This window comes from Manis pentadactyla, chromosome 3, assembly GCF_030020395.1.
Source record: "Manis pentadactyla isolate mManPen7 chromosome 3, mManPen7.hap1, whole genome shotgun sequence".
Lineage (NCBI taxonomy): Eukaryota > Metazoa > Chordata > Mammalia > Pholidota > Manidae > Manis > Manis pentadactyla.
Genome location: NC_080021.1, coordinates 136,002,771 through 136,027,411, shown reverse-complemented (window position 1 = coordinate 136,027,411; position 24,641 = coordinate 136,002,771). Strand labels below are relative to the sequence as shown.

At 48.4% G+C, this 24,641-nt stretch overlaps 1 protein-coding gene across 18 annotated transcripts in view; it reads left to right on the top strand.

Annotated features, from left to right (window-relative positions):
• Nucleotides 1-24,641, top strand: part of AOPEP (aminopeptidase O (putative)) — a 375,534-nt gene that overhangs the window by 199,707 nt on the left and 151,186 nt on the right. For 15 of the 18 annotated variants that reach the window (XR_008996479.1, XM_036904363.2, XM_036904360.2 and 12 more), the window contains 2 exons: nucleotides 5,538-5,727; nucleotides 9,476-9,582. The exons of 1 other annotated variant lie outside the window; for it this stretch is intronic. Coding sequence is in view for 16 of the 17 variants with exons in the window: in XM_036904363.2 (XP_036760258.2) it covers nucleotides 5,538-5,727; nucleotides 9,476-9,582 (297 nt within the window). In the remaining variant the exon portion in view is untranslated. Of the gene's footprint in view, nucleotides 1-5,537; nucleotides 5,728-9,475; nucleotides 9,583-14,379; nucleotides 14,540-19,003; nucleotides 23,338-24,641 lie in introns of those variants that run through there. 2 more of the 18 variants (XM_057498503.1, XM_057498504.1) reach the window with 2 other exon arrangements.

Here is a 24,641-nt window from a genome sequence, read left to right as displayed (position 1 = left end):
ACTCGTATACGAGTCGGTTTCTTAGGAAGTGTGGCGTCACCCGGACTTCTCTAAGATGGCAGAGTGCCGGGGTCACGAGGCACCTAGTACTAGGAATTTTCAGCAGAAGGAACGGAAGGAGGAGGGGGGGGAGAAGGGAGCGTTCTCACCCGCAAAGGAGTCACCTCGTTTATGGCTGTTGGAGGGGGACCTGAGGGTCCGCCGCAGCCGTGAAGGCCTAAGGCGGGGAGAGCTCCCTCCTCGTCCCCGAGCGTCAGGGCCTTGCCGGACGATCACGGTCAATGGCGCTGCGATAGCTCTGGGAAGAGTGGCCCACTCCGGGGGAAAACTTACCCAAATGCCAAAGAGGAGTGGTGAGTGTGAGGAGCCAGCGCCGGAAAAAGAGGACGAGGGCAAGCTGCTGCTGGTGTCGGGGGAAGACGGGGCCCAGTTGGGGTGTCCCGTCTCCCGGGTTTCGGCACCAATGAAAGGAAAGGAGCGACACACAGTAGCAATTCACCGGAGAATTTCGCTTTATTAGGGAAAGGTGCTGGGTTATATAGGAAGGGGCATGGGGTGATTGTGGTGTCACTTCTACGGGGCTGGTGGCTATTGGCTAGGTGCTGGGATTAGGGGGGCGAGGGGTGATTGGGGTTCAGGTGGCGCCAGCGGGAACCGAGGACCCAGAAGAGAAGCAGGAGGTTCTCCATCTTATGGGTGGGGGCCCTTCACGTTACTTGCCACGTATGTGAGCTGTGCCTTGAGCTCCTTACTCTACCTCTCTGTGCCTCACTTCCATCATCTGTTAAATGGGGATAATAATGAAATCAATCTCCTATGGTGTGGGCTAGATTAAATGAAATGATGTATATAAAATACAGTGCCTAGCCTGAGAGCTCAGACTATGTGAAGCACATAGGAAGCACTCAAGCAATGAGTCTTTGAAAGGAGGATATGATTTTGGTAGAAGTCTCTGGAATGTGTCCCTTGCGTTTCCCCAGCTACTCTTTGCTGTAGTCATGTTGGCAGTTTGAGCCAAAATTCACTTAGATTTGTGAGTGGATGGTCCACTGCCTGTTTGCTATTTAGAATTCTTAAAGGATAATTTATACCAACTAATGTCAGCCTTTTCTCTCACATTGATCAGATGTAGAAAGTAAAGCTTTTAGAACTGGTTTCCACCTCCTCAAAAGAACACTCCCTTATCCCCTAAGGCTCCACTTTTGAGACTATAAGATGTGACCACAGTGGGATGTCATATGGGGCAAATGGAAGGTACTGGTCCGTACTGGGCAGTCTTAGAGCCAGAGGGAGCAGTGGCCCTCCAGGTCATCAGGGGCACCCCTTTGCCTTTGGGACAACAGATGCGTCCCCTCCATTAGAATGCATCCAGGAGAGAGGGTCTTGGGATTTCACTGGGAAGAGGGGGCTGGAGTTAAGCATTTGATTTGTAAACACACCAGTGGAAGTGCTGGCATGCATCACTTTACACCTGAGGAACGAAAGAGAAAACTGTTTGGAACCTAAGGGGAGGGGAAACTACAGATTTGACCTCCTTCTCACATTACCCGAGACTACATGAGCCTAATTCAGAGGTCCAAATTAAATTGACAGGTAATTAAGTCATGTAGGAAAAGTTGCTTTCACGGTTATTATGAGACCCTTAGAACTAGTTTGACTTTGGAGGGAAAGAGGCTATTTCAGTCCTTCCTTCCCCTCTATAATGGGATATTGGGGTCCACATGTTGTTGAGATGGTGAAAACCTTTGAAGCTCAAGCTTGGTGAATATATAAGCCTGTTTTCTGGAGGCACCTCCCAAGGGTCTGTGTAAAAAGGGACTCTGCCCCTGAGGGGAACTGGGATCTGCTGCAGTGTAATGGGAGGGTAGCTTGGGTTCTCCTAGTCCTTAACAAGAGCAATTTCCTGCCCTCTTGCTCCCACTCCAGCCTGCTCTGACCTGCTGAGACAGCAATGGGGCTGAACCCAAATTCTGGGCCTCCCCCCAGCCAAGAGTTGGGCTGCACTGGCTACATCTCCTGGGACAAAGCAGAAGTAAACCACACCCCAGCCCCTGCTTAAAGTCTGATAAAAGTCCCCATTTCCGCTCCAAACTGCATGCCTCCTGAAGGACTGGAGCGGCTCCTGAGAATAATGAAGGCGCCCTGGCCTCTGTGGGAAGCTGTTCTCCATTAAGGGGCACAGCCGTCTACTCTGTGAGGATGGAGCCCTGAGGAACAGTCTTGACAAACTTTTCAGACCAGAAACGGTGTCTTTAACCCCAAGGGTCAAGGCAGCAGACACGCAGTGCCACGTGGTGTTTGTGAGGAGGCAGCCCCCCTGGTGGTCTCCTGGGGGGGACAGGAGACCTCACCGCCCATCATGATGCCCCCACTCCCCCCTTCCCCAACTCATGGTGCCCTATCCCTCCCCCCTTCCCCCATCGCAGTGCCCCCGACCCCAGTTCCCCCCCTCCCCCCACTGCTCCCCACCATCATTCTCAGCCGCTGGGAGAGGAAGAGAATTATGATGGAGAATACAGCCTCTTTGAGAGGTGAAAGTATTACTTTTCCACCCATCTCTTGTTTGGGGAGAAGGACACATTTTGTGATTAAAAAAATAAAAGAACTGGTTTTTAGGATGAAGATGTCACTGAAGTGATCACCTCACATCCTGTGTAATGATGAACCAACAATCTGGCATTTGTAGAGGTGGCTGACACAGGCTCTTTCAGGGACGAGAGGAAACCCACTTCCAAAAGGGCCCTGGCAGAGCGGGGACTGATGGCCGCTGGCTGAGCAGGGCCACGACTAAGATACTGAAAGCTCGGAGTGTGTGAGGAGCGCCGGGCGACGTACACATCAGTTTAGGTCAGAGTAGAAAATTCTAAACGTTCATTCTGTATGGAAGGTGGGCAGGAAGTAGGTTATCTGTTAGAAAGGAATATAGAGTATTACTCCCTGAAGTGAGCTTAAGAGCATGATTGCTTTCTTTACTCACTGTTGGAAAAAGCAGTTTAAAAGTTCTACCTAATTGAGAAATTCTGACCTTTAGGAGTTGAAAGAAAAGGAGGAAATTCTCCTTGAAAGAATTTCTCTGTCCTTTTATGTCAGAATTTGTTAACAACCCTTGAGAAAGGTTATCAAAACCACACTTGATATTTTTAATTTAGTTTTAAGAAAGAAGCCATTTCCTTCCTTGGGAAATACGTGCCCAGAGGGCCCCACAGGTAAACCCAACCTTAGGGAGCAGGTTGGTGGTGCAGGAGAATTTGGGGTCTGGATCTTAACTGGAAAATTGCTTTGCTCGTCAGGATAAGGTCACATGTCCCACTGATCACAGGGTCGTTTATACCAGGTGGAACGCTCTTCCCATCCAGAAGGACGTTTAAGCCTCGGAGTTTCTCAGAGGACAGTAGCAAGTACCTTTATGTTTATCACTGATGGGAAGGAAGGATTGTGGTTGGGAAGTGGGAATTCAGGGGGGGGATTCCAGCAATGCCAGGGTCTGTCCTGAGCCCAAGAGGCACTAGGGCTGCAGTGGTGTCTGCTAACCAGCAGCAGGTGGGGCGGGTCTGGTGGAGACCACAAAGGCTTTTGGAGGAGAAAAAATTAAAGGGCAGGAAAACAAAATGCCACCCTCACACAGCTGCTTTTGTGCATTCCTTCAGACCCGCGCAGACTTTGATTGTTTGCATAAATGGTCTCTGGATAGGTTTCCACACTGGGACGGCCTGGTCACCACAGAGAGGGCAGGCTTTTTCTTTGTGAACAGTCTTGCTGTGATTTCAGTCATCAGCTTGTGTAACCTTCCTGGGTTCAATGGACGGGTCAGCCCCACACTCCATCTAACTGCATGTGCGCTGTCTGTGTGTGTAGTTGCAGACCCTCCCGACACAGGCTTGCCTTTCAGCCCGTTTACAAGGCCTGAAGTTACTTCTGTTTTGTTTTAGCCAAAAGGGTGAATGCTGCCAGCAGTATGTCTGGAATGTTATTTACATGGTACATTTCTGTGGCTTTTCTTCATAGCGTTGCACATGCCAGAGCAAGGGGTCATTTACTTGAAAATGCCAGGCTTCTCAGTTTGTCTTCTACATGGGGCGGCTTTCTCAATATGAGGGAGCTTAGCTCCTGTGCCTCTCAGCTCCTTCCTGTCTGCATGCATGCCTTCCTCCTCCTCTTTCCTTCCTTCCTTCCTTCCTTCCTTCCTTCCTTCCTTCCTTCCTTCCTTCCTTCCTTCCTTCCTTCCTTCCTTCCTTCCCTGTTTTTCTTTTCTGAGCTAGTGCTCTGAACTACTGTTGGTACCCGCCGCACCCCTGGCTGGGCCCTAAATACCCTGAGCACTTCCAGTTCCTGGGGTTTCTGGTGGGCTCTGCTGAGAGTCTGGTGAGAGCTCTTCATCTGTGTGCCTGCCCTGTTATTCCTTCATGAAAGCTGTTGGTTTGGGCACACAGGCCTCGGGTGATTTCAGTTGAGTCGTCTGAGCTGAAGGGTGATGTTGTGCAAGGGAAATCCAGGTGGGGTTTTTCCGCTGTGGCCATGGGGGCGGAGGGCAGATCTGTGAGCAGTCCTGGCCTGCACAGAGCTGACACCATGGCAAACCAATGGCTTTGGAAGGAGGGAGCTGGTGTGTGCAGTTCCTTACTTTGAAAGGTTTCACAACTGCTTTTGTTCAATTAATAGAGGAGAGGTTTTTTTTAAGACCAAATTTTTCATTAATAAGTTGTAAACAAGTCCTGGATAAATGACATGCCAAAGATGGAAGCATAGGAGGTATTCTGTTTGCCTCTCTTTCTTCAGCCCCCCTCCCCTCCATTTCATCTGAGCAATTCTAATCATGGTATTTTGGGTTTAAAACCAGGAATGGAAAATAAGATTAGATAAATCTCCCAGCTGTGGCCAGCCCTGGGGCCATTTGCACACCTGGATGGGTTAGTGCCCATTCCTCTCCCTCTGTCAGACTCTCTCCCCTTCCTGATGTTGTATGTCACGGACACACAGAAGCCTCTGCAGATGGGAAGTGATGGCTGTGAAAATCTTTGCCTTTATCGGACTCTCCTGGAAACCTCACCCAGCCATAGCTCCTGTCAGTTTGATAACTCCCAAACCAGCTGGTCTAAAATGAAAGATTTTTCGTTCCCTTCTTCTGCATGACTTCTCAATTTGTAAGCTGCTTGGATTTTTGGCTGACGGGTCTGCTTTGATCACGGTCTTAACAGTGTGGGCTTCACATTCTCACACCTGCTCTTCTGCAGTCCAGATTTCAGAGTAAATGCTTCCATTGCCTTGTAATTTCTTCTGTATAAAACTCTGGTGCAGGTTACTTATTACAGGTAATAGCTGTTTGATGATGGAGACAACTGCTTGGCAGAAATGGCAACCTGAGCCGCTGCCAGAAGGTAAACTGCAACTTTCTTTATTTCTAAAAGCATCTGAGCTGCAAGTCATGATGTAGCATGCATGTGGTAATAATAGGCTCCCAGACTGCGAGAGCCGCCATGGGGTAGCTCAGAGGGCAGGCTCTAACAAGACTTCATGTGCTTTCTCCCTGTTATCCACAGCCCACACATCATCTTCCTCTCTCAGAGCGTCTTGACAGGAATGCGCCATCTCTGTGGGACCCGTCTCTGCCACGAAATTGCTCATGCCTGGTTTGGCCTAGCCATTGGGGCCCGTGACTGGACGGAGGAGTGGCTGAGTGAAGGGTTCGCCACTCACCTGGAAGATGTATTCTGGACCCAAGCACAGCAGGTGGGCTTGAAGTGACCCTAAGCATTTCACTGCCTGGAGTCAAGTTCTCTTCATAGTAATCCATTCATTCAAAATATACGAATTCATGCTTATAATGCACTAGGCACAGTTCTGTTTGCTGGGGAGGGAGCCGAATCGATGAGAGGGAAGCCTCTGTCCCATGGGAGTCACAGTCCAGCCTGGGGAGAGAACAGAGATGCAAACAAATCTGTACCATGGCAGGTGGTGAGTGCTGTGAAGAAACATGCAGCCGATGGACCGTGGTGGGACGTGCTTCTTTAGAGGGCTCTCAGATATGGGACTATGAACAATGACCTGAAGAAAAGGTCACGCTGGGGCATATTCAAGCATTCCTTATGAGCTATGCTTGTGGTGACATTGCGTTTTGTGTTTCATAATAATGAGATTAAAGTGTAAATCAGGAATCATGATCACAGATGTCCACTGGCGAGTAATGAAGAGTTCAACAGTTGGTGTAGCTCAGGGAATGGTGAGGACTGTGGAAAACTGGCCCAGTTGCTCCCCAGCTCTATCCAGTTACTGCCATGTTGAAAGGAGGGCTCATGTAGACCACATTTTGAGTTGTTTAAAGGAAGTTGTAAATCTGGATATTTGTGTGAAATTTTACTAATTTAAAAAATGTTATATAACCAAACATACCCAGAGGGCAGACCTGGTCAACAGACTCCCAGTTTACAACCTCTAAAGATTGGCTGCCAATTCTAATGAGGATCTGTCAGCTAAATTGCTTTCTGCTTATTTTCTGGTTACTAATATTTGGTCTTTTCCTTTCCCCATCATCCCTAACCCTAACAACCCAGACTGGTTCACATTTTCTGAAATTCCCAATTTTGTGAATACCTATATGATTTTGTTCAAGTCCCTTCTGCCTGTTGAAGTCCTATTTATTTTTCACTCGCCAGCTACGTCACTGTCTCTGGATACCCCAGACTGATCCTTCCACTCCAGTCCATTACTACTCTTCTAGAATCTTTGAACTCCGTACAATTTGGCATGAACTTACCTCTTTTCTCCTTACTTTTTTCTTCTTCCTTCTATCTTCACAACCAGATGATGACCTCTTTCAAAGGAGCTGTGTCTTGCTCCTCCCCCACCCCCTGCACAGCTTAGCTGTTGAGCTAGTGGTAAGCACATCTCTGTCCCCTGCCACACAGAGTGGGTGAAGTGAGGCCACATGGCAGGTCCAGGAAAAGCCAGATTTGGAGCTGGGTTTGGAGGTGGCCTGGGCTCGGAATCCCAGCTCTGAGGTTCACAGCTTTGTGCATGTAGATAGCTCATGCAGCCTCTCTGATCCTCAGTTTCCTCATTTGTAAAATGGGTATAAAAATGTTCACACGTGCAGGATGAATGGGATATGTGAATTTGAGTGAGCTTGCCAAATGCAGTATGTGCAAGAAATAAGATTCTCCTTTCCTGTTCTCTTCTTCTTTTTAGTTGACACCAGCTTGCAGGTAGTAGGCACTCTGCAAGAGTTAACTAGGTTAATATAAATGTGCCTCTATTGCCGTCCCTTCTCTGGGGTGCTTCCATCCTGAGACAATCAGGTTTGAGCTTTTCTAGTCATCCTAAGTCTGTTGCAGGCATCTGATGAGGTTCTCTCTGACCTTCATCTCCTGCATCCCCAGAGAGTTCATCCTTCACCTTTCCCCTGCTTGCACTTCCAGGGGGTCACTCCTACGTCTTGTTGTTGGGTTCTGCTCTGACATCCCTGAATATACCCATCTCCACTAAAAGATAGGAAGCCAGCCTGGCTGCATGTCACAGATTGCCCTCCACGTGTCCACTCTGTGCTAGATCTATAGGGGTAACAGGATGAAAGGGCTCTGCTCAGAAAGAGGCCAGAGTCTAGTTGTGAAGGTAAGAGAGGTACACAGTAGAAGCAAGAAGAAAATAAGGTAGAAAAGAAAGGTAAACACCTCCTCAGCCTTCAAGGTTCATGCAGTGACTCTATATGTGAGACACAGTCCCCTGAGGCTAAGTGGCCATTCCAGTTTCCAGCACTTGGAGACATTCCAAACTTGGAAACATTTCCACAGCATGTCCATCACTCTCACCCTGCCTTGAAGGGTAGCACTGAGCTGCTGTTAGACCCTGCTGAGTGCCCACAGCAGTCCTTCCAAGCAGGAGAGGACAGCTCTTCATGGCAGGGAAGGGTGGGACTGAAGGCCCCACCGGTGAAGGAGGTGTGAGGGCACATGGGTCCCTGTGCTTCTGAAGACCGACTGGCATCCCTGGGTATCAGAAAGCCCGGCAGAGGGGAGGTGGGGAGGTACCGAATGAGGAGCTAGGACCTGGCATCCCACCTGGAGTTCCCAAGGGAGAAGTGAATTGAGTAAGTTGCAAGATTGAATTGTGTACGTGTCACCAACTTGGATAAAGTGCCAACTCCTTCACGGGCATCTGAGTGAGCTCAGGCGGCCATAGAATTCCACACACTGGGAGGCTTCACCACGGACACTTGTTTTCTCAAACAGAAGTCCAATGTCCGGTGCTGACAGGTGTGGATGCTGGTGAGGCCACTCTCTCTGGCTTCTCACTTGTGCACACAGGGAGAGCAAGCTCTGTTGCCTATTCCTCTGATGAGGACACCAGTCCTGTCAAATTAGGGCCCCACCCTCATGACCTCATTCAACCATCATTCCCTCCTTAAAAGTCCCACCTCCAAACAGTCACAGGGGACTTAGGGTTCAATCTGAATTAGGGGGGCAGGCGCAAGTAAAGGCCCTGACAAGGCGCACAGAGGCTGTTTATCATCTGGCCTCTGTCAGCTGCTTGGTAGCGTGTCTGTCCAGATGGCAGCCTGCTCTGGGCCTGAGCATGCCCTTGTCATCCTCTGAACACATCTCACCCTTTCTAGGCCCCACAAGCCTTGCACATGCCTTCCCACTTCTTGAAGCCCCCTTCTCCCCGGCTGGGGACTGGCTCAGGCCTCACCACCTCCTCGGGAAAGCCTCTGAGGACCCTGGCTCCCCAGGGGCAACCAATTCCTCCTTTGCTGCTACCTTTACTGCACTAGGATGGTCAGTGTTCTTAGCTGTCTTGCTGGTCTCCTCAAGGCAGGACCTGTGTCCATAATGGCAGACACTAAGCAAGTATTTGCTGAGTGAACGACTAGAGGCCTTTAATTCACAGAGACTGGCAGGTACTGACATTTCCCTCCTGATGGGTGTCTGCGGCCCTCCCTTCCCGAGATCATAGCCATGAGGCCTAGTGAGCACACCGAGCAGCAGCCGCCAATTCCGAGCAGCAGGGCGGTGTGCCCCGGCCTCCCCAACCCCAGAGGGAGGCCAGGCGGTGTGCTCTTCCAGGAGGCTCCACTGTAAACAGCTTAACTGAACTGAGGGCCAGAGAAAGTGGGAGGAAAATGGAGGGGACCTTTCCACCCTGTGCGAGAGACAAAAACAGAAAGGACTGGCTGGAGTCAGACTGACCATGGGCCCCTAGGGAAGCCGGCTCTCTCGAGGCCAGGTGTGTGTTTGTGGGGTGGGCTCTGGGACCAGGGGGTGCCTCCCACACAGGCCCAGCTCCACCACCAGCACCAGAGCTGAGCAGCTGGCCTTCTTTGGCCCTTTGACTTTTCTGATGGGGCACCAGGGGCATCAGGGAGGCTGTCTGAGCCAGTCCCTGGAAACCAAGAAGGCACTCCACCCGGGGTTTCTGACCCTGCACTGGGACAGTAGTGACCATGTTTTGTGCATATGTGTTTGTGTGTCTGTGGCCCAAGCAGCTGGCCGCCCACGAGGCCCAGGAGCATCAGGAGCTGAGGGCCTGTCTACGCTGGCGTCGCCTCCAGGATGAGGTGCAGAACTCCCCCGAGGGGATGCAGGTGTTGAGGTAAAACCCCATGACCTATTTATCTCTCATCTTCTCCCTCCTACGCTTTCCCTTTACGAGCATCCCCATCCCAGCCACTTGTGGAATCTGCTGTTCCTTTCCTCATTAAACTGGGCTCGGTTGCTCATCCCCCAAGGATATTATTGTTATGTTTTAAGCCTTTCAGGGTGTGGGTCTTGGTTTGCCTTCTGATGTTTCTCTGGTGTCTCTTTTCAGGAAAAAACTAGCACAAGGTCATTTCCCAGAGCAGGTTCTTCACTGGGAGTTCTAATAGTTTGTGTGGTGGCTTTGGGCTTGGAGAAGGTAGGATTTGGTAGCCTGGCAGACAGTAACCCTGTAAAGCCCAAAGAAAAAAAACCCTTAGGAAAATACTGCTTTCTAACTGTTAGTAGGACCAGATGTGTCGGTGGGCCTTCTGTTGGGAGGGTCCCAGCAGGAGGCTGTGCTGGGGTGGGTGGGTGGGGTGCTAGCCCAGCTCCTACTAGTTTTCAGAGGGAGTCCTGCAGCACAGGGAGGGTTACTCCTGCCATTTGTCTGGTTTTGTCCCTCTGCTTTGCTCCTTGTCTTCCGTTCTCCACATAGTTGTTTATCTGAAACCTAGAGCCCAGGCCCCAGGAAGGCCGCGATAGCGATGGCGACAGAAACCCTCATCCCGCCCCCACTTGACTAGTGTGTGGCGTCTGCAGTCACACAGGTGGGGAGGCGGCTATCCAGGAATTGTTGCCCTTAGATGGCAGTCCTGAAGGCTGTGTGCCTCGTGGACAGGAGCCTGCCTGCATGAAAGAAACAGCTTCATGCTTGTTTGTTTTTAAGTAGATAGCCCACTCTGCAGGACTGCCTGCCCGCTGGGGCTGACCTCTGAGGTTAGCAGAGCCCAGCCTGACCCAAGGGAGGCTGACTAGTACCTTTATGCGGCGCTGTGGGTGGCGCGGCCGCTCCTCCCCTGGCCGGGAACCCTCTGACTGTCGCGGCCCCCTGGCTTCCCCTCCCAGTGCCCCCCGACCCATTAACTCTTCTCTCCACGCGACAGTGAGACGGCTGTACCCAACCAGCATGGACGGCATGGGCCCTCACAGAGCACCCGCCTAGTGTGGCTCTGCTGTGCTCCCGGCTAGTTACAGGTGGTGGGAAGTGGCCCAAGGACTGGCCTCTCTGAGGGGCACCATGGCCCCGAGGTGGGAAAGGGCTTGGCATACTGGTGCTCGGTGGACAGAGGGAGAGAGGCAGGCAGGAACCAGGTCAGCAGTCTTACTTCAAGTGCAGAGGAAGCTGCTCCAGGGCCTTCAGCAAGGAGGCATCGGGACCTGTCTGGTGTTTTTGCAGTGCCGCTCTAGCTGTGGTGGGGATGGACCACGGGCCACAGATGGAAAGCAAGGAGAGAAGGGCTAGGCTGTCGCAGTACTCATGCAAGAGGTCCTGGTGGTGGCAGTGACAGACACAAGAAGCAGACCTACTGGAGACATGTTTGCACAGTAGAACTGGCAGGTTTTTGGTTAAGTGTGGAAAGAGGGCAGTGAGAGTGCCCAGAATGACTTCTAGGCTTTTGACTTGAGCAGGTGGGTAGATGGCAATGCTATTTGGTGGGACAACAAAGATTTTGAGAAGAGCAGATTTTGGAGGGAAAAACAAAGATTTCCAGTTTTGCAGGCTTGTTAAGTTTGAGATGCCAAATAGATACCCAATATTGAGATTCTGTGAGGTCTACAAATCAGGAGCTCATAGGACAGATTAGATCATTCAGCCTATAAATACTTAAACTTCTGAGCACGTTGAAATCACCAGGGAGAGAGGAAAGTGAGAGAAGAGGCCAGGAGGAAGATGGAGAGCCGGCTGAGGAGCTGGGGACTCAGTGTGGAGAAAACCCAGACACTGGCGGGTGGGAGGGGCACGGAAGCTGGGGGTGGGCTATTGGACACCACTGGGGACTGTGTACAAGAGTGGGGGAGGAGTGGCCTTTGGGTTGGCCCACAGGAAGGGTGTGGGTAACCATGACATGCATGCATTTATTCATGAGCTGTAGAGAAGGAGGCCTGTAGAGATCGAAGGGGATAAAAGAATGAATGGCAGGTTGGGAAGCAGAGACAGTCGGGGGGACTTTGAGAAGCTGAGCTAAGAGGGGTTGCAGATGAGGGTCCGGCAGGGTTGTTTGAAGGTGAAGGTGGTGGACATAGAAGCATGTTTACGTGCAAACACTGTAATTGTATAATTGTGCCAACTCCTCCCCTCTCAGGGCTCCCTTTGTCCAGGCTCCAAGTCTCTAAGCACCTCTGAGGCCTCCAGTTCTGCGTGACCATAGTCCCTGGTGGTGTGGGCACATCTTCATGATCATTGGCTGATGGGATGTATCCCCAACTTATAGGCAGGAAGGTTGCCTACTGGGCAGTCAGAACCCACTGAGGAGAGCCTCACCTCCAGACTCCATCGAGCTGTGATCAAACCAGCTTCTGAAGGCAAAGAGTTTCTCCTTTGTGTGTGGGGCTGGGAGAAAGAATACACTATTTTTAGACCTTTGTGCTCAAAGGCTTATTATGGCATTTGTTTTTCTTTTTCTTAGTATTCAGAAATTGTGTTTGCCTACGTTTAGGCTAACCATGAAATGACTGCATTCGAAAGATTTGTTGCACATAACTATGGAAAATATTGTTATCAGATGCACTTACAATGAAGAGGAAATATTTCTGAAACTGCCCTGAATGATATAGTCTAAGTTTAGCTTACTCTTGTCCCTTAGGATTCTCCCTTAAACAGGCACAGAAAACCTAGAAATTACTGCAAAAAAAGATATTACTTACAAATGAGTTATCAAAATGTGTTCTCATATTTTACTTTATTTTATTACGCAAATAAGACCTTTGGAAAGAAGTCTCTTAAAACAATCTAGTGATCAAAGATGCTGTCTTTATTTTTTTGAAGATACCCCATGGTCTTGACATGAGCCAAGAGCAGTTTAGAAGCCTCGGTTTGTGTCTTGACAATTCCCTTCTCTTGGTCATCTCTGCGGCAGCTTTTAACGTAGTTGGCTGCCCCTTCCCTCCTAAAAGCACTTTCCTCTCCTGTCTTCTGTGCATCACACTCGCCTTGATTTCCTTCTACTTCGCTGCCAGCCCCTCCCCAGCTTCCGGCTGGCTGCTTCACATAACATCTTCATGTGATGACTTGCCGCTCAGAAACACCAGCTGAGGTGTCCAAAGTCACACGGTAACAATCCCCTTTCCCACACCGTCTGTCTCCTGCCTTCTAGCAACTTGGTACAGCATTTAGTTGCATTAAAAAAAAATGCTCCATGTATTTTGACCTGTGGAAGGACAGGAGGGTCAGGTTAAAAAAGTATCCCTGGACCAACATGTTTATCTGTTTATATGTGAGCATGTGTTTGGTCATTTCAGTAGATATTGGGGGGAAAAAGAAACCTCAACATTGTGTTGGTTATTACCAAAGTCAGGAGAGAAAAACTAAGATTGTATTTGTCTCTGACTTGCTAGTTTCATGAGCAGTTTATAAGCACTGTTTCCATCCGGGCCTCCAGTGTGGCCTCCTGTCTGGCATTGTGGCTCCTGTCAGATGTGTTTTAGATTGTCTTGGTTGTAAGGTTCATTTGGTCACCGCAGTGCCTGTGTTTTCCTGACCTTCTTGGGCTTGTATCTGGGGAGCCTGTAATGTGGCTGCAGGGTCTTGAGGCATGGCAATTCACTCATAGCTTCAAAGGGCTCACGTTACTGACTCATGCCTTTTCTCTTTTGTTAATTATTAAAGATGATACAAGACCCCGGTGGCTTTCTCCAGGTCTTCTCCCCTCTCAACAGCCCTGGGCTGACCACGCAGGAGAAGCCTGAAGCCCGAAGTCGTGGCCCTGCTGCTCTGCGTGCCTGCTGCAGCCACCCCCAGCTCCCCTGTTGTTCCCACCCACCCCGTCCTAGCAGCACCCTCTTGACCGGCGCACAGTCACAACTCCTACTGAGGAAGTTGCTAAGGGCTTTAGAAAGCCTCCTGTGCCTCTAGTCCCTAGGGCACGGATGGGTTCGGGCATTTTCTCTAAGTGCTTTCAATTAGCACTCTGACAGGCTGGTGGGGTTGGAAGAGCTATACTGCTGGGGTCAGAAGAAATCTCTGTTGGTTTTTATTGTTTGTGATTTATTATCACTTCCCCCTTTTTCTGGATTCATCGTTAAAGTCAAGCTCATGCTGAGAAGAGCACTGAAATACATCACATTGAGGAGGCGCTGACAGGCCCTGCGTCTGATGTGGCTCTTTCTCCTAGCTGCTGCCTCCGCTGTCAGTAGGGTTCTAGAGAAACACAGACATCTTCTCCTACCTTCCTCATGACTGCCTCACCCCCAGTCACAAAAACATCCCGCAAAGTAATAGGGGAAACCCCAAAGTATGTAACGCTGTCTGCAGCCAATATGGAATGTGCCTGCCCTCGTGGTTGGGTCTGGGAGTTTGCCTCAGCGCTGAATGTCCCATTCAAACAGTAAATCTGCTAAAGTAAAAGTCCATGTGTCAGTCTCCCCTAGCATACAGGAAGTTTTCCCCTCTAAAGTTTCTCCCAGAATTTTTATTTCTGACCCTTGAGGACCTCGCAGCCACCCCCAGCTCCCAGAGTCCGTTGTTGCCCGGCACCTGCCTCCAGCCCAGCGCTCCAGCCCAGCTGCTCTGCGCTGCTCCCGCCCGCCCTTCCTTTGCAGGGGCCGGACTGCAGAGGAGCCTTTCGCCTTCCCTGGGCAGCTCCCTCCCCATCGCCTCCAGTGCTTGTTCTACACCTTCCTGCTCTCCCTCCTCTTGCCTCCTGCCCCACAGAGAAAACTAAGAGCACAGCCATCTTTCTCTTCAATCCTGTTAATACACCACCAGCCACATCTACCCTGACCTCTGATGCCCAAGTGGGAACCCATCAGTCCTGCTACAGCTGAGGACGCATTTCCAGTTCAGAGGTGGAGCTGCCTTGATGCAGATCCCAGAATACACACACATGTGAGCTTTAAAACCCTCTGTCTGGGGGAAGAAGGGAAGGGAGGCTCCAACCCTCAGGGAGAGTGAAGCTCCCATCACTTTGGACCATGGTCTTGGGAAACTGCTCTCAGGTCATTGTGCCCTAGGATCGCTAGACTTGTATTACAAGTACACATATTAGTTTTTATCTTATTGGGCTCTTCTGCTTTGTTTGGTACAGTTGATTAATTCTTCCCTTCCTGGAATTTCTATCATCAGCTTGCGTGGCAGCCCCTCTTCGGGCTCTGCTTGTCCCCGTTGGTGTCCCTCCTCTATCTCCTTCTTGGGCTTGATCATCATCTGCCTGCCTCTGTGGAGCTGGAAGGTAGATCCTGGGTTGCATCCTCAGAGCTCCTAGAGCTAGGAGCTTAATATTTGTAGGCTTAGTGAGAAGGGCCCTGGGATGGGTGTGAAGCTGAGCTGGGATGGTAGGAAAGACAGCACTGAGACTGCAGAGAGCTGGAGGGAAGGGAACTCGGGGAGCAAAGCTGGCAGGCATAAACAGTGAGCTGAGTGTGGAGACGGGCTTTCAGTGAGAAGGGTGTACTGGAGAGAGAGCCAGTAAGAACTCTAAGACTGAAGGTGGACCAGGGAAGGACAGGCCAAGTGATGGAGATCTTTAGGTGACAGAGATCTTTAGATGCCGAATTTGCCAGTTTGCATGTGACCATCCAGGCAGTGGGGAGCCCTTTTCTCTTCCAAGATGATATCATGAAAATGGAGTTCTGGAAACATTACCCAGCCTGTGGGATAACACATGATCAGAGACAGAGTCTAGCGGCCAGGTAGAACTAGGTGGCCGCTTTGGTTGAGGGGGCTTGGCATGCTCTTCTTGGTTGTCCAGGTTCTGAGTGAGTGAGTCACCCATTTGGGGCTATTCAAACTGATTGAAATGTCAGTACAGCTTCAAAGAAGGCTCTAATAATGTGTGTCTTGCCAATAGGTTTCAGCCCCAGGCAAGTTCAGTGTCAATTCAATGAGACAGAAAAATAACAATGGAACATTCTTAGGGTGAAAGGGTTTATATCCAACTTTATTCCCATGGTGGCAGGTCAATCGCTAGAATCCCATCCACTCAGAGCGAGTCTGCACGCAGCAAGCCGGTCTCTGTCTCTGGGCCTCTCCACCTCTGCAGCCATCTCAGTCTCTGTCCTCAGCACTACCACCACTCCAGTCTTGTCTCTGCTCTCCTGCAGCCGTGTGGCAGCCATGCAGCCGTGCCACTGTGTTGCCCAGAGCACTGGTTTGAGCTCTTTATATAGCTCGTATGCTATAGTCAATAGCAACGTATGGCCCACATGTGTGCAGTGAGCTAGCTGACCAAGGCCAGGTGAGAATCTTGGCCATAGGAACCTTCACTTTATCCACAGTGTGATACGAAGCTTTCTCTGATTGCAGAAAAGGTTTGACCCATTGAAGGAACTGGTTGAATATGCGGGCTTTGTGAAGTTTGTTATGACTTTGAACAAAGTGAAAGGCAACAGTCCAGTTTCTTCTTGACCAAGGTCTGGTCAGTCCTGCCTCGTTTAAGAGAAACAACACCTGAGAACGCAGGCCTGAGGTTTCTCCAGAGCTTGTCAGGTTTTGGGTTCACCCTGGGAGGGGAGTACAGAGCTTTTAAGAGCAAACGTGGAAGCCAAACTGCCTGAATTTGAGTCTCGTCCTGACTATGTGACCTTGAGAGAGTTAGCAAGCACCCTGAGCTTTAGTTTCCTCACCGTAAGAATGGGGAAAATAACACACAAGTTTCTACTTTATAGGTGAGTGTGATGAATAAATGAAGTGAATATGTGCAAGTCATTTAGAACATGTGTTAAGCTGATCATAGGAAATTGCCATTTTGGTGGCTCTAAAATGGCTGAATGTTGTCAATTTCCTATAGTCCTACCTATAGTAAATGCTTAGCACATGTTAGATGCTATCATCTAGATGCTCTGGCACCTGGTAAATGTTTGCCCAACAAATGGCAGAGGGCACAAGGGTACAGCCCCCGTAGCCAGGCTCCTTGCTCTCTGTCTTATCCTGGCTCCTTGCTCTTCTTCCACGGCTGCCGCCTTCTGCTGGTGACCACAGAGGCACTGTGCTCCTGTCTCTTATCAGTCAGAGCCTGGGAACACCTAACTTGCCTTCTGACAAATTGACAATTGGCTGGAATGTTCAAAAAGTTAATTTCACTATTAAGTTAAGAGGACGCTTAAAAACATTGCAGAAATGCCTGGTTACAAATGAAATGATGGGATTAAAAGCAAAAACAAACCCCCCAAAAATCTGAAGGTTAAACAAAGATGTTGAAACTAACAGCTCGAGGTTAAGAATTAACTTGGTAGTGCTTCTAAGACAAAAGGACTCCTCATACCCTGGAACCTACTTCTCGTCTGATCTCTACCTAAGGGCCACCCTGGTGTCCCCTCTGGCTCCACTCTGTACAGCAGCTCCGGCCACTGCAGGAGGGCCTCCCACAGCCCTGAGAGGAAACAAGTTGTTGCCGCGAAGCCCTTCGAGAGCCTTTTCCTGAGCTCCGGCCACTTGCTCTGGCCTGTGCACTTCCAAAGGTCTGTGCGTCTGGATGTCTAGATCGTGTACTTCCTGCCCTCCAGCCACCATCCATCAGGCCCAGGATCCCCTCTACCTCTTTCGTCTTGTTTAGTTTTCTTTATTAAACCACACACAGCTGCAAGCTCGCTGTGCAGGCGGTTCCTACCGTGACAGGAGGCACTATACCTGTGCCAGCATTTTCTGGAAACTGCAGGGCTCTCAGCCAGCCAGAAACAGACTCTGCCCTTTCCTGTTTCAAAGGCCAGTTCCACCCCCCTGAGCTGCCCACTCAGTTCCTGTTTCCTGTTGGAGGGACACCCTGAGCTCTCACTTCTTCTACCCAGCAAAGATGACAGACATGTCCTGTATATTTGAACTCAAATAACCCTCTTCCATTTTTCTAGAACATTCTGTGGTTACTCATCACTCAATTATTTCTAAGGGTGGGATAGATTTCTCCTTGATAGGCCCCTAATTACATACTTACTGTTCATGGTGTGCCCTTTTTGCAGTAACATTTAGTCTTTTTTTTTTTAATAACAGAAAAACACAAGAAGTAAAGCAGTTCATAATTGCTGCTTACTGAACCATGGTTGGGCTTTTTTGTTTTTTGTTTTTTTTGTTCTTGTTAATAAAAGTACATAGTAAGAAAACTCAGAATTTTAGAAAGATAGAAAATTGCATCACCATCACAGTTGTCCTCACCCTAAGATCATCACTGCTAGCATTTTCTTCTGACTCCTTCAAAAAGTAAATCTTATAAGCATATATACATACTTCTCCTATATACTACTCCTGTATGTGGCCCTGATTCATCAGAACACTATTTGCTTAGGAAGTATTTACCTAAAACACAATTGGTATATATAAACCAGTCTACAATAGTTCTTTTTTTTTTTTAGCGTAGCATTTAAAAAAAAATTTTGTTATCATTAATCTACAATTACATGAAGAACATTATGTTTACTAGACTCTCCCCTACCCCAAGTCCCCCCCCATACAATAGTTCACTTTTATTTAGCCCATCCTCTGAGTCCATCTCATGCACTCAGCCCGTCTTAGCACTGTGCACATTACATTTTGGCTAATGAATCTCAGTTTCCAATTCAGAGTAATGCTCACCCCGTGAGTGCCTTCTCATGTAATCCTAGACAGATTTTGTTCTACAAAGTATTTGCTTACTCCCAGAACCACTCCTCTCCTGTAACACACTCACACCACCACCAATTTAGTTTGTGTTTTGGCCAATAGTTTTGACTCAGATGGCCGAGAGAAACTACAATATTTGGACCTGCTGCAAAGACACGAAAGGAGAGTATCCTGCTAGTTTTACAGGGTTCTCCTTCTTTCAAGTCAATGTTTGAGGAGAGGAAATAAAAGAGATGGTTCTGCTTGACATTGTACTGGAGGTTCTAACTAAGACAGTTAGGCAAAAAAGTAAACTAAAAGGCATCCAGGTTGAGAAGAGGTAAAACTCTCTCTTTTTGCAGATGACATGATCTTCTATATAGAAGATCCTAAGTAATCCTTCCCCCCAAAACTGTTAGAACTAATAAGTTTAGTAAGGTTGCAGGATACAAGATCAATATACAAAACTCTTACATTTCTAAGCACGAGCTATAAATAATCTGAAAATGAAAATAAAATAAATTTATTTATAACAACTTCAAAAATGACAAAAGACTCAGGAAAAAATATTTTAAAGAGCTGCAACACATATCCAGGAAACTATGAAGTATTGTTGAAAGAAACTGAAGAGGAACCAAATAAGTAGGAAAACATCTGTGTTCATGAATCAGAAGACTTAGATTATTAAGATAGTAAAATACTCCCTAAACTGATCTATGGATCTAATATAATCCCTGTCAAAGTTTTGGTTGCCTTTTTTTTTTTTCAGAAATGGACAAATTGATCCTACAATTCATATGGAAACTCAAAGGATTCAGAATAGCCAAAGCAATCTTAAAGAAGAACAGATTAAGGGCTCACACTTCTCAGTTCAGTACTTACTACAAAGCTACAGTAGTGAAGACAGTGTGGTACTGACACAGAGACTGTCAGTGGGTCAGTGGAATAAAATGCAATCTAGAAATAAACCCATCTGTCTATGGTCAGTTTTTGACAAGTGTTCCAGGACCCTTCAATGGGGGAAAGAATAGTCTTTCAACAAATGGTGCTAGAACAACTGGACACCCACATGCAGAAGAATGAAGTTAGACCCTGTGTTTCATACCACATGCAAAAATTAACTTAGCATGGATCGAAGACCTGAATGTAAGAGTGAAAACTGAAACTGTTAGAAAAAAAAAAACAGGTATATATCTTCATGACCTCAGATTAGGCAACCATTTCTTAGATATGATACCTACAGCACAGGCAACCAAAAAGTCACTGAGTTGAACTTCACCAAAATGAAAATCTTTGTGTTTCAGAGGACTCCAACAAGAAAGTGAAAAAGATAACCCAGAGCATGGGAGAAAATATTTGCAAATCACACGTCTTAGAAACTGGTCTTCAGAATATATGTGGATGTAAAGATCTCTTACAACTCAACAACAAAAAGACAACCCAATTAAAAAAATGGGCAAAAGATCTAAAGAGACATTTCCCCAAAGAAGATAAATAAGTGGCCAAAATAAACACATAGAGATAATTGGCATTATCAGCTATCAGGGAAATGGCAATTAAAACCTCAGTGAGAAAGCACTGCAAGCCTGCCAGGATGGCTGTAGTGGAAAAGACTGGTAAGAACCAGAGTCAGAGAGGATTTGGAGAACAGAGTGCTCATGCCGTTGGTGGGGGTGTAAAATGGTACAGCTCCTATAGAAAGCAACCTGGTATCAGATCCTCAGGGTGTTAAACATCAAGTTGCCATACAACCCAGCAATTGTGTGTTATATTCACACAATGGGCTATTAATCAGCCATAAAAAGGAATGAAGTACTGATACATGCTATGAAAATGAACAAATCTTGAAAACTGTGCTAAATGAAAAAAGTCAGCGGTCAAAGGCCACACACCGTATGATTTCTTGTATCTGAAGTACCCAGAATAGGCAAATCCATAGAGATGAGGGTAGATGAATGGTAGTTGGGCTGGGGTGGGGAAAATGGAAGGCACCTGCCAGTGGGTGTGGGGTTTCTTCTGGGGCAATAAGAATGCTCTGGAGTCAGGTATTGGTGGTGGTTACACAGCCTTGTGGATACACTAAAAGCTGCTGAGTTCTACATTTTTTTAAGTGGTAAGTTTTGTGACATATGAATTATATCTGAATATTTTTTAAAGAGAGGGATTGATATAGTCATTGGCTCTTTTTTCACATCTCATCATATCACCATACCTTTGTGGGGTTGACCAGCAACTGTCTGAAGGGGAGATGGATGGGAGGCAGCTGGTCAAGACCTAAGGAGCCACTTCCGGCGCTGGGGGCCAGGAGGACACCTCCATAGTGTCTGTGGTGTAACCACCCCCACAGAGGTGCTTCAGTTTCGAGAAAGCGTCCCTCGCATGACACAAGCGTGTGTGTTAACTATTTCCACCTCATGCTGTACCTTCCATTTTTCTCTTAATAATATGATCCTGACTCTTCTATTATTGACACATGTAGGACTTTTTTTAACTGCTGCTGCATATTCCAGGATATGAACGTCCTGGTTAACCACTAGACATTTGGTGATTTCTTAGCTGTTTGCTTTCACAAGCCATGCTGTGGTAAATGGTCCTACCATCACCGTTGGCACACAGCATGTTAAATATAAGGCCTAAATGGTATGCAGTTGCACTGAGACTGAAGAGAGAGAGCTGCTCTCCAACTTCTACTCCTGTTTTACATCCTGGTGCGTGTTGGGCTTCAAAGGCAGGCAAACCTTCCACCCCCCAGCGCCGTGCTGTTCTCCACTGAAGAGGGAAAAGTCCTCCCTCCCCCACACCATCTGCACCTCCCTGAGTCCTGAGATGGAGCGATCCCTGCATATCTGGGAGCACTGCACCACGCATGTTCTTGGTGTTCACAATGTGCTTCTAGCTCCCCCTGTAAAAGGAAGCCCATGTTTGTCTCATTTGCCTTGTTCTGGGGTTTTCTGACACAGTACAGTAAGTGTTTTATTGTTACCCTTTCTGCTGTGGCATCCTGTACTGTTCAGGTTCCCTGTATTCCTGTGTTCTGAATATGGGGAGCAGACTGACAGCCTGTTTTTCATTATTTTCCCCTTAGCCTGAGTAGAGTGAGAGGCCCTTATTAACCTGGCTTATGAGGACACCAGTTGGGTGTCTTGCATGTGCACCTCTCTTTCCTCTGTCCTTTCCCCCTGGACACAACACTGTAAGATGTATAATGAAAGCCTTGTGTTGCTTGAATTCTGTACTCTTAAGTTAAGTCTATCCCCAAACATATGTGGTTGAAAAAAATTGAGTTAGTGTTCCTCTAATTCATTTAGGTGGGGTTTTCTCTTGTATTTTTAATCAAAGTCATCCTGGTTGCTGCTTGGCCTGTCTACCCATGGACCCAGCAGTGGATGGATGCTGTCTAACTTCTAAATGCTGCAGCTGACGTATATCCTGGGCTATCTCATCTCCTAAAAAGCTCAGCATGTTACGGTCAGAAGAGACCTTAAACTGATCTGGCCCAGTTGTCCATATCTCTGCCTCAGCTCTTCTCTGGGTGGTTCCTGGATGAGGTCCTCACTCCCCACTCCCCAGTAGGCAGCCTTCCACCGCCACGGTCTGGCTGGCATGGCCCGCCTCCCACTGGGCTGGACACTGCCTCGCCCGAAGGCCTGCCCAGGCCTTAGCCCTGACCTGCAGAGCTGCGTGGGACTGACCTTGTTCTCACCCAACCCCCTGTCTGGAGACCGCTGTCGCTCCTTTCTTGGCCACAAGGTCACTGGGTTTGGTAAACGTGTCATATGTGCTGTGGGGTGGAGGGACGTTTGCCTTCCCGGACCTGGCCCTTTGGTGACAGCGGCCTTCCCCAGATGCGACAGCATGGCATATGCCCGCAAAGAATGCAGGGGGACCATTGCTTCCTTTGATCTGGCTCGTGCGTAAGAACAAGGACAGCATCAGTGGAGTTGGACACACTCACATAGATGCCATGTTTCATTTTGAAGTCCAGTGCTGTGCAACTTCTCATGGCAGTCTAGCTCTTGTGACTCCCACGCACTTCTTTTCCTTAGTGACATTCATTGAGCGCCTCCCAAGTGCCAAACACTGTTCTGTATTATCCCATTTGGTCCTGCAAATGGCCTGCAAGATGGCCTCTAGTACCACCTTCCTTCCTGTCTGGGACTGGGGAAACAGGCATAGATAGTGCTTAGCTGGCCATGTTTGCACAGCTGGTATATGGCAGGGATGGCATGAAGCAGAGGTGAGCCTGCTTCCAGCTCCCGGCTCTTACCACAGCTGTTCACGCAGCACCGCCCACTGCATTCTCATTGCTCTTGTTGAGCCCACCTACCATGGTGTTTATTGTTTTGGAAGCTGCATCGATCATTTCTTGCTGCATGTTGAGTTTACAGACAATATACCAAGTTTAAAATCTGCTTCTCCTTACTTACTATTATTTATTAATGTTGGATCCTCATTGCAGCCTTTGGTTGCTGCTCTTGACTGTGGGTGCTGATTGTCCATCAAGCTGCTAGCCTGCTGGCTTCACCTCATGCAAATCTGCTAGACCAATAAATCATGGGACTCCCTCTTGGTTATAGCAAGTAATTAATCAGCAGCCTTGGGGTTCTGTTGTTTAATCTTCTATGATGCCATGTAATGACCGCCATACACCCACCACCATACATTGCCCACCATATTCACTCTGCAAGCTGCCTTGTGCCCACAGGGACTTCTGGAAGTGGCCCTTGAGATCCCATGCTTACCCCTTAAGGCTTCATTCCTCATTTTCTCCTCTGAACACTGACAAACTATCTGACCAATAACCCAGCCACTGATTTTATTCCCCTGCTCCGATCTTCTTTTCCTTTACAAATCAGAACAGCATTTGTGTGTCTCCATCAGCCCCTGTCCCACTGTTGCCGTGATTTGATTGCCCAGAGGCCTGTGACCTCAGGTGGGAGCTCTCAGAGCTGCAGCAAATCCCTCACCCGGGCCTGGACTTGGAACTGCCCGAAAGGATGAAGGCACCCCTCTACCGCAGGGAGTCCGGGAGCACATGTGTGAAACAGCCACTGACTAGTGCTTGTTCTGCTGTGCCCGGTTTGAGACTCATTCTCCTCGGCAGGGAAGTTGAAGTAAAGTAGGAGCCAGGTAGTGCTGTCCTTTCTGTCCCCTCATAATGCTGGCCTTCCCTGTGCTCCAGACGTTGCGTCCTGTTGTGCAGACCGTTCTCCCTCAGCCCCGGCTCACCCTCAAGTCTCGGTTTCCTGGCTTCCCGGCTCTCTGATTAGCTTTGGTTTGTTTCTTTCCCGGACATATAACATTTCTGTACCTTCAGTCATCGTGCCTCCATTCTTCACCCAGAATTTCACAGAGTCTGTTAGGCTAGGGGCTGTGTGTCAGAAATATGCCCTGACGGAACTTACCAGAAATTTAAGTTAACACCTGAGATGTGCTGTTTTTTTTATTTTCTGATGATTAAGCCTCCGAGGAGCAGACTAAAAGACCAACCCCTGAAGGGTTTACACTCAAAATCAGGGGTCTTGAAAAGGGGAGGTATAAGGTTATAGTAATGTGCTATCTTTTTGAAAAAACTTTATTTTGGAATAATTTTAGGCTTGTGAGAAGTTACCATAATAGCGTTCCTGTGTGTGCCTTGTGCAGCTTCCCCCAATGACGACATCATACACAGCTAACTATGGATGGTGTCTTTCTAGTGTCTCTGCCTGTCAGAGGAAGGTTTAGCTGGTACTTGCTGAAGCTGATCAGAATTCCTTATGATGATAATAGCAACATGTACACTGTGCTTACAAATGCCCAGAGGGACTCTGGCTATGCATGTTTAGATGCCGCAGCAGCCTAATGAGGTGGGGGGCCGCTCTCCTTGTCCCCTTTTTACAGAGGAAGGAACTGGGCTTTGTGGGGTTGCGTGACAGGCTCAGGATCATGTGGCACTTAAGCAACAGAGCCGGAATCATACCTGATCTCTTAACTAGTGTGCTGTGGTGCTTCCCTTCAGTTGTGAGGTCTCAGTTGTGCATTTGGGACTCAAATCAGTACTGTGAGGCCAGTTTCTACACAAGGTGGCATTTCCTTTCCTCCATCATTGCAGGGTGAATGAGGCCCTGCTCCTGGACTGTCAAACCTTGTGGGGCAGCTGGGATGGATAAACAACGGTGTTGAAATGCCGATTAATCCCTTTCTGTTGTATTTCTGGGATGCTGAGTCCCTGACTCAAGCATTACAATAGTGAGTTTATAGGTGAAGATACTTCTTGGCTCTCACTTTTACTGCCAAGGAGCCGGAGCCAGGGAGCACTGGCAGACGGCCGTCTGGGCTGTGGTAGAGCAGACGGTGTTCAGACCCAAGTTGACACGCCTGAGCACCTTTCAGAGGTGTTTTCCCACATCCCTTGTGATGGTCCTATA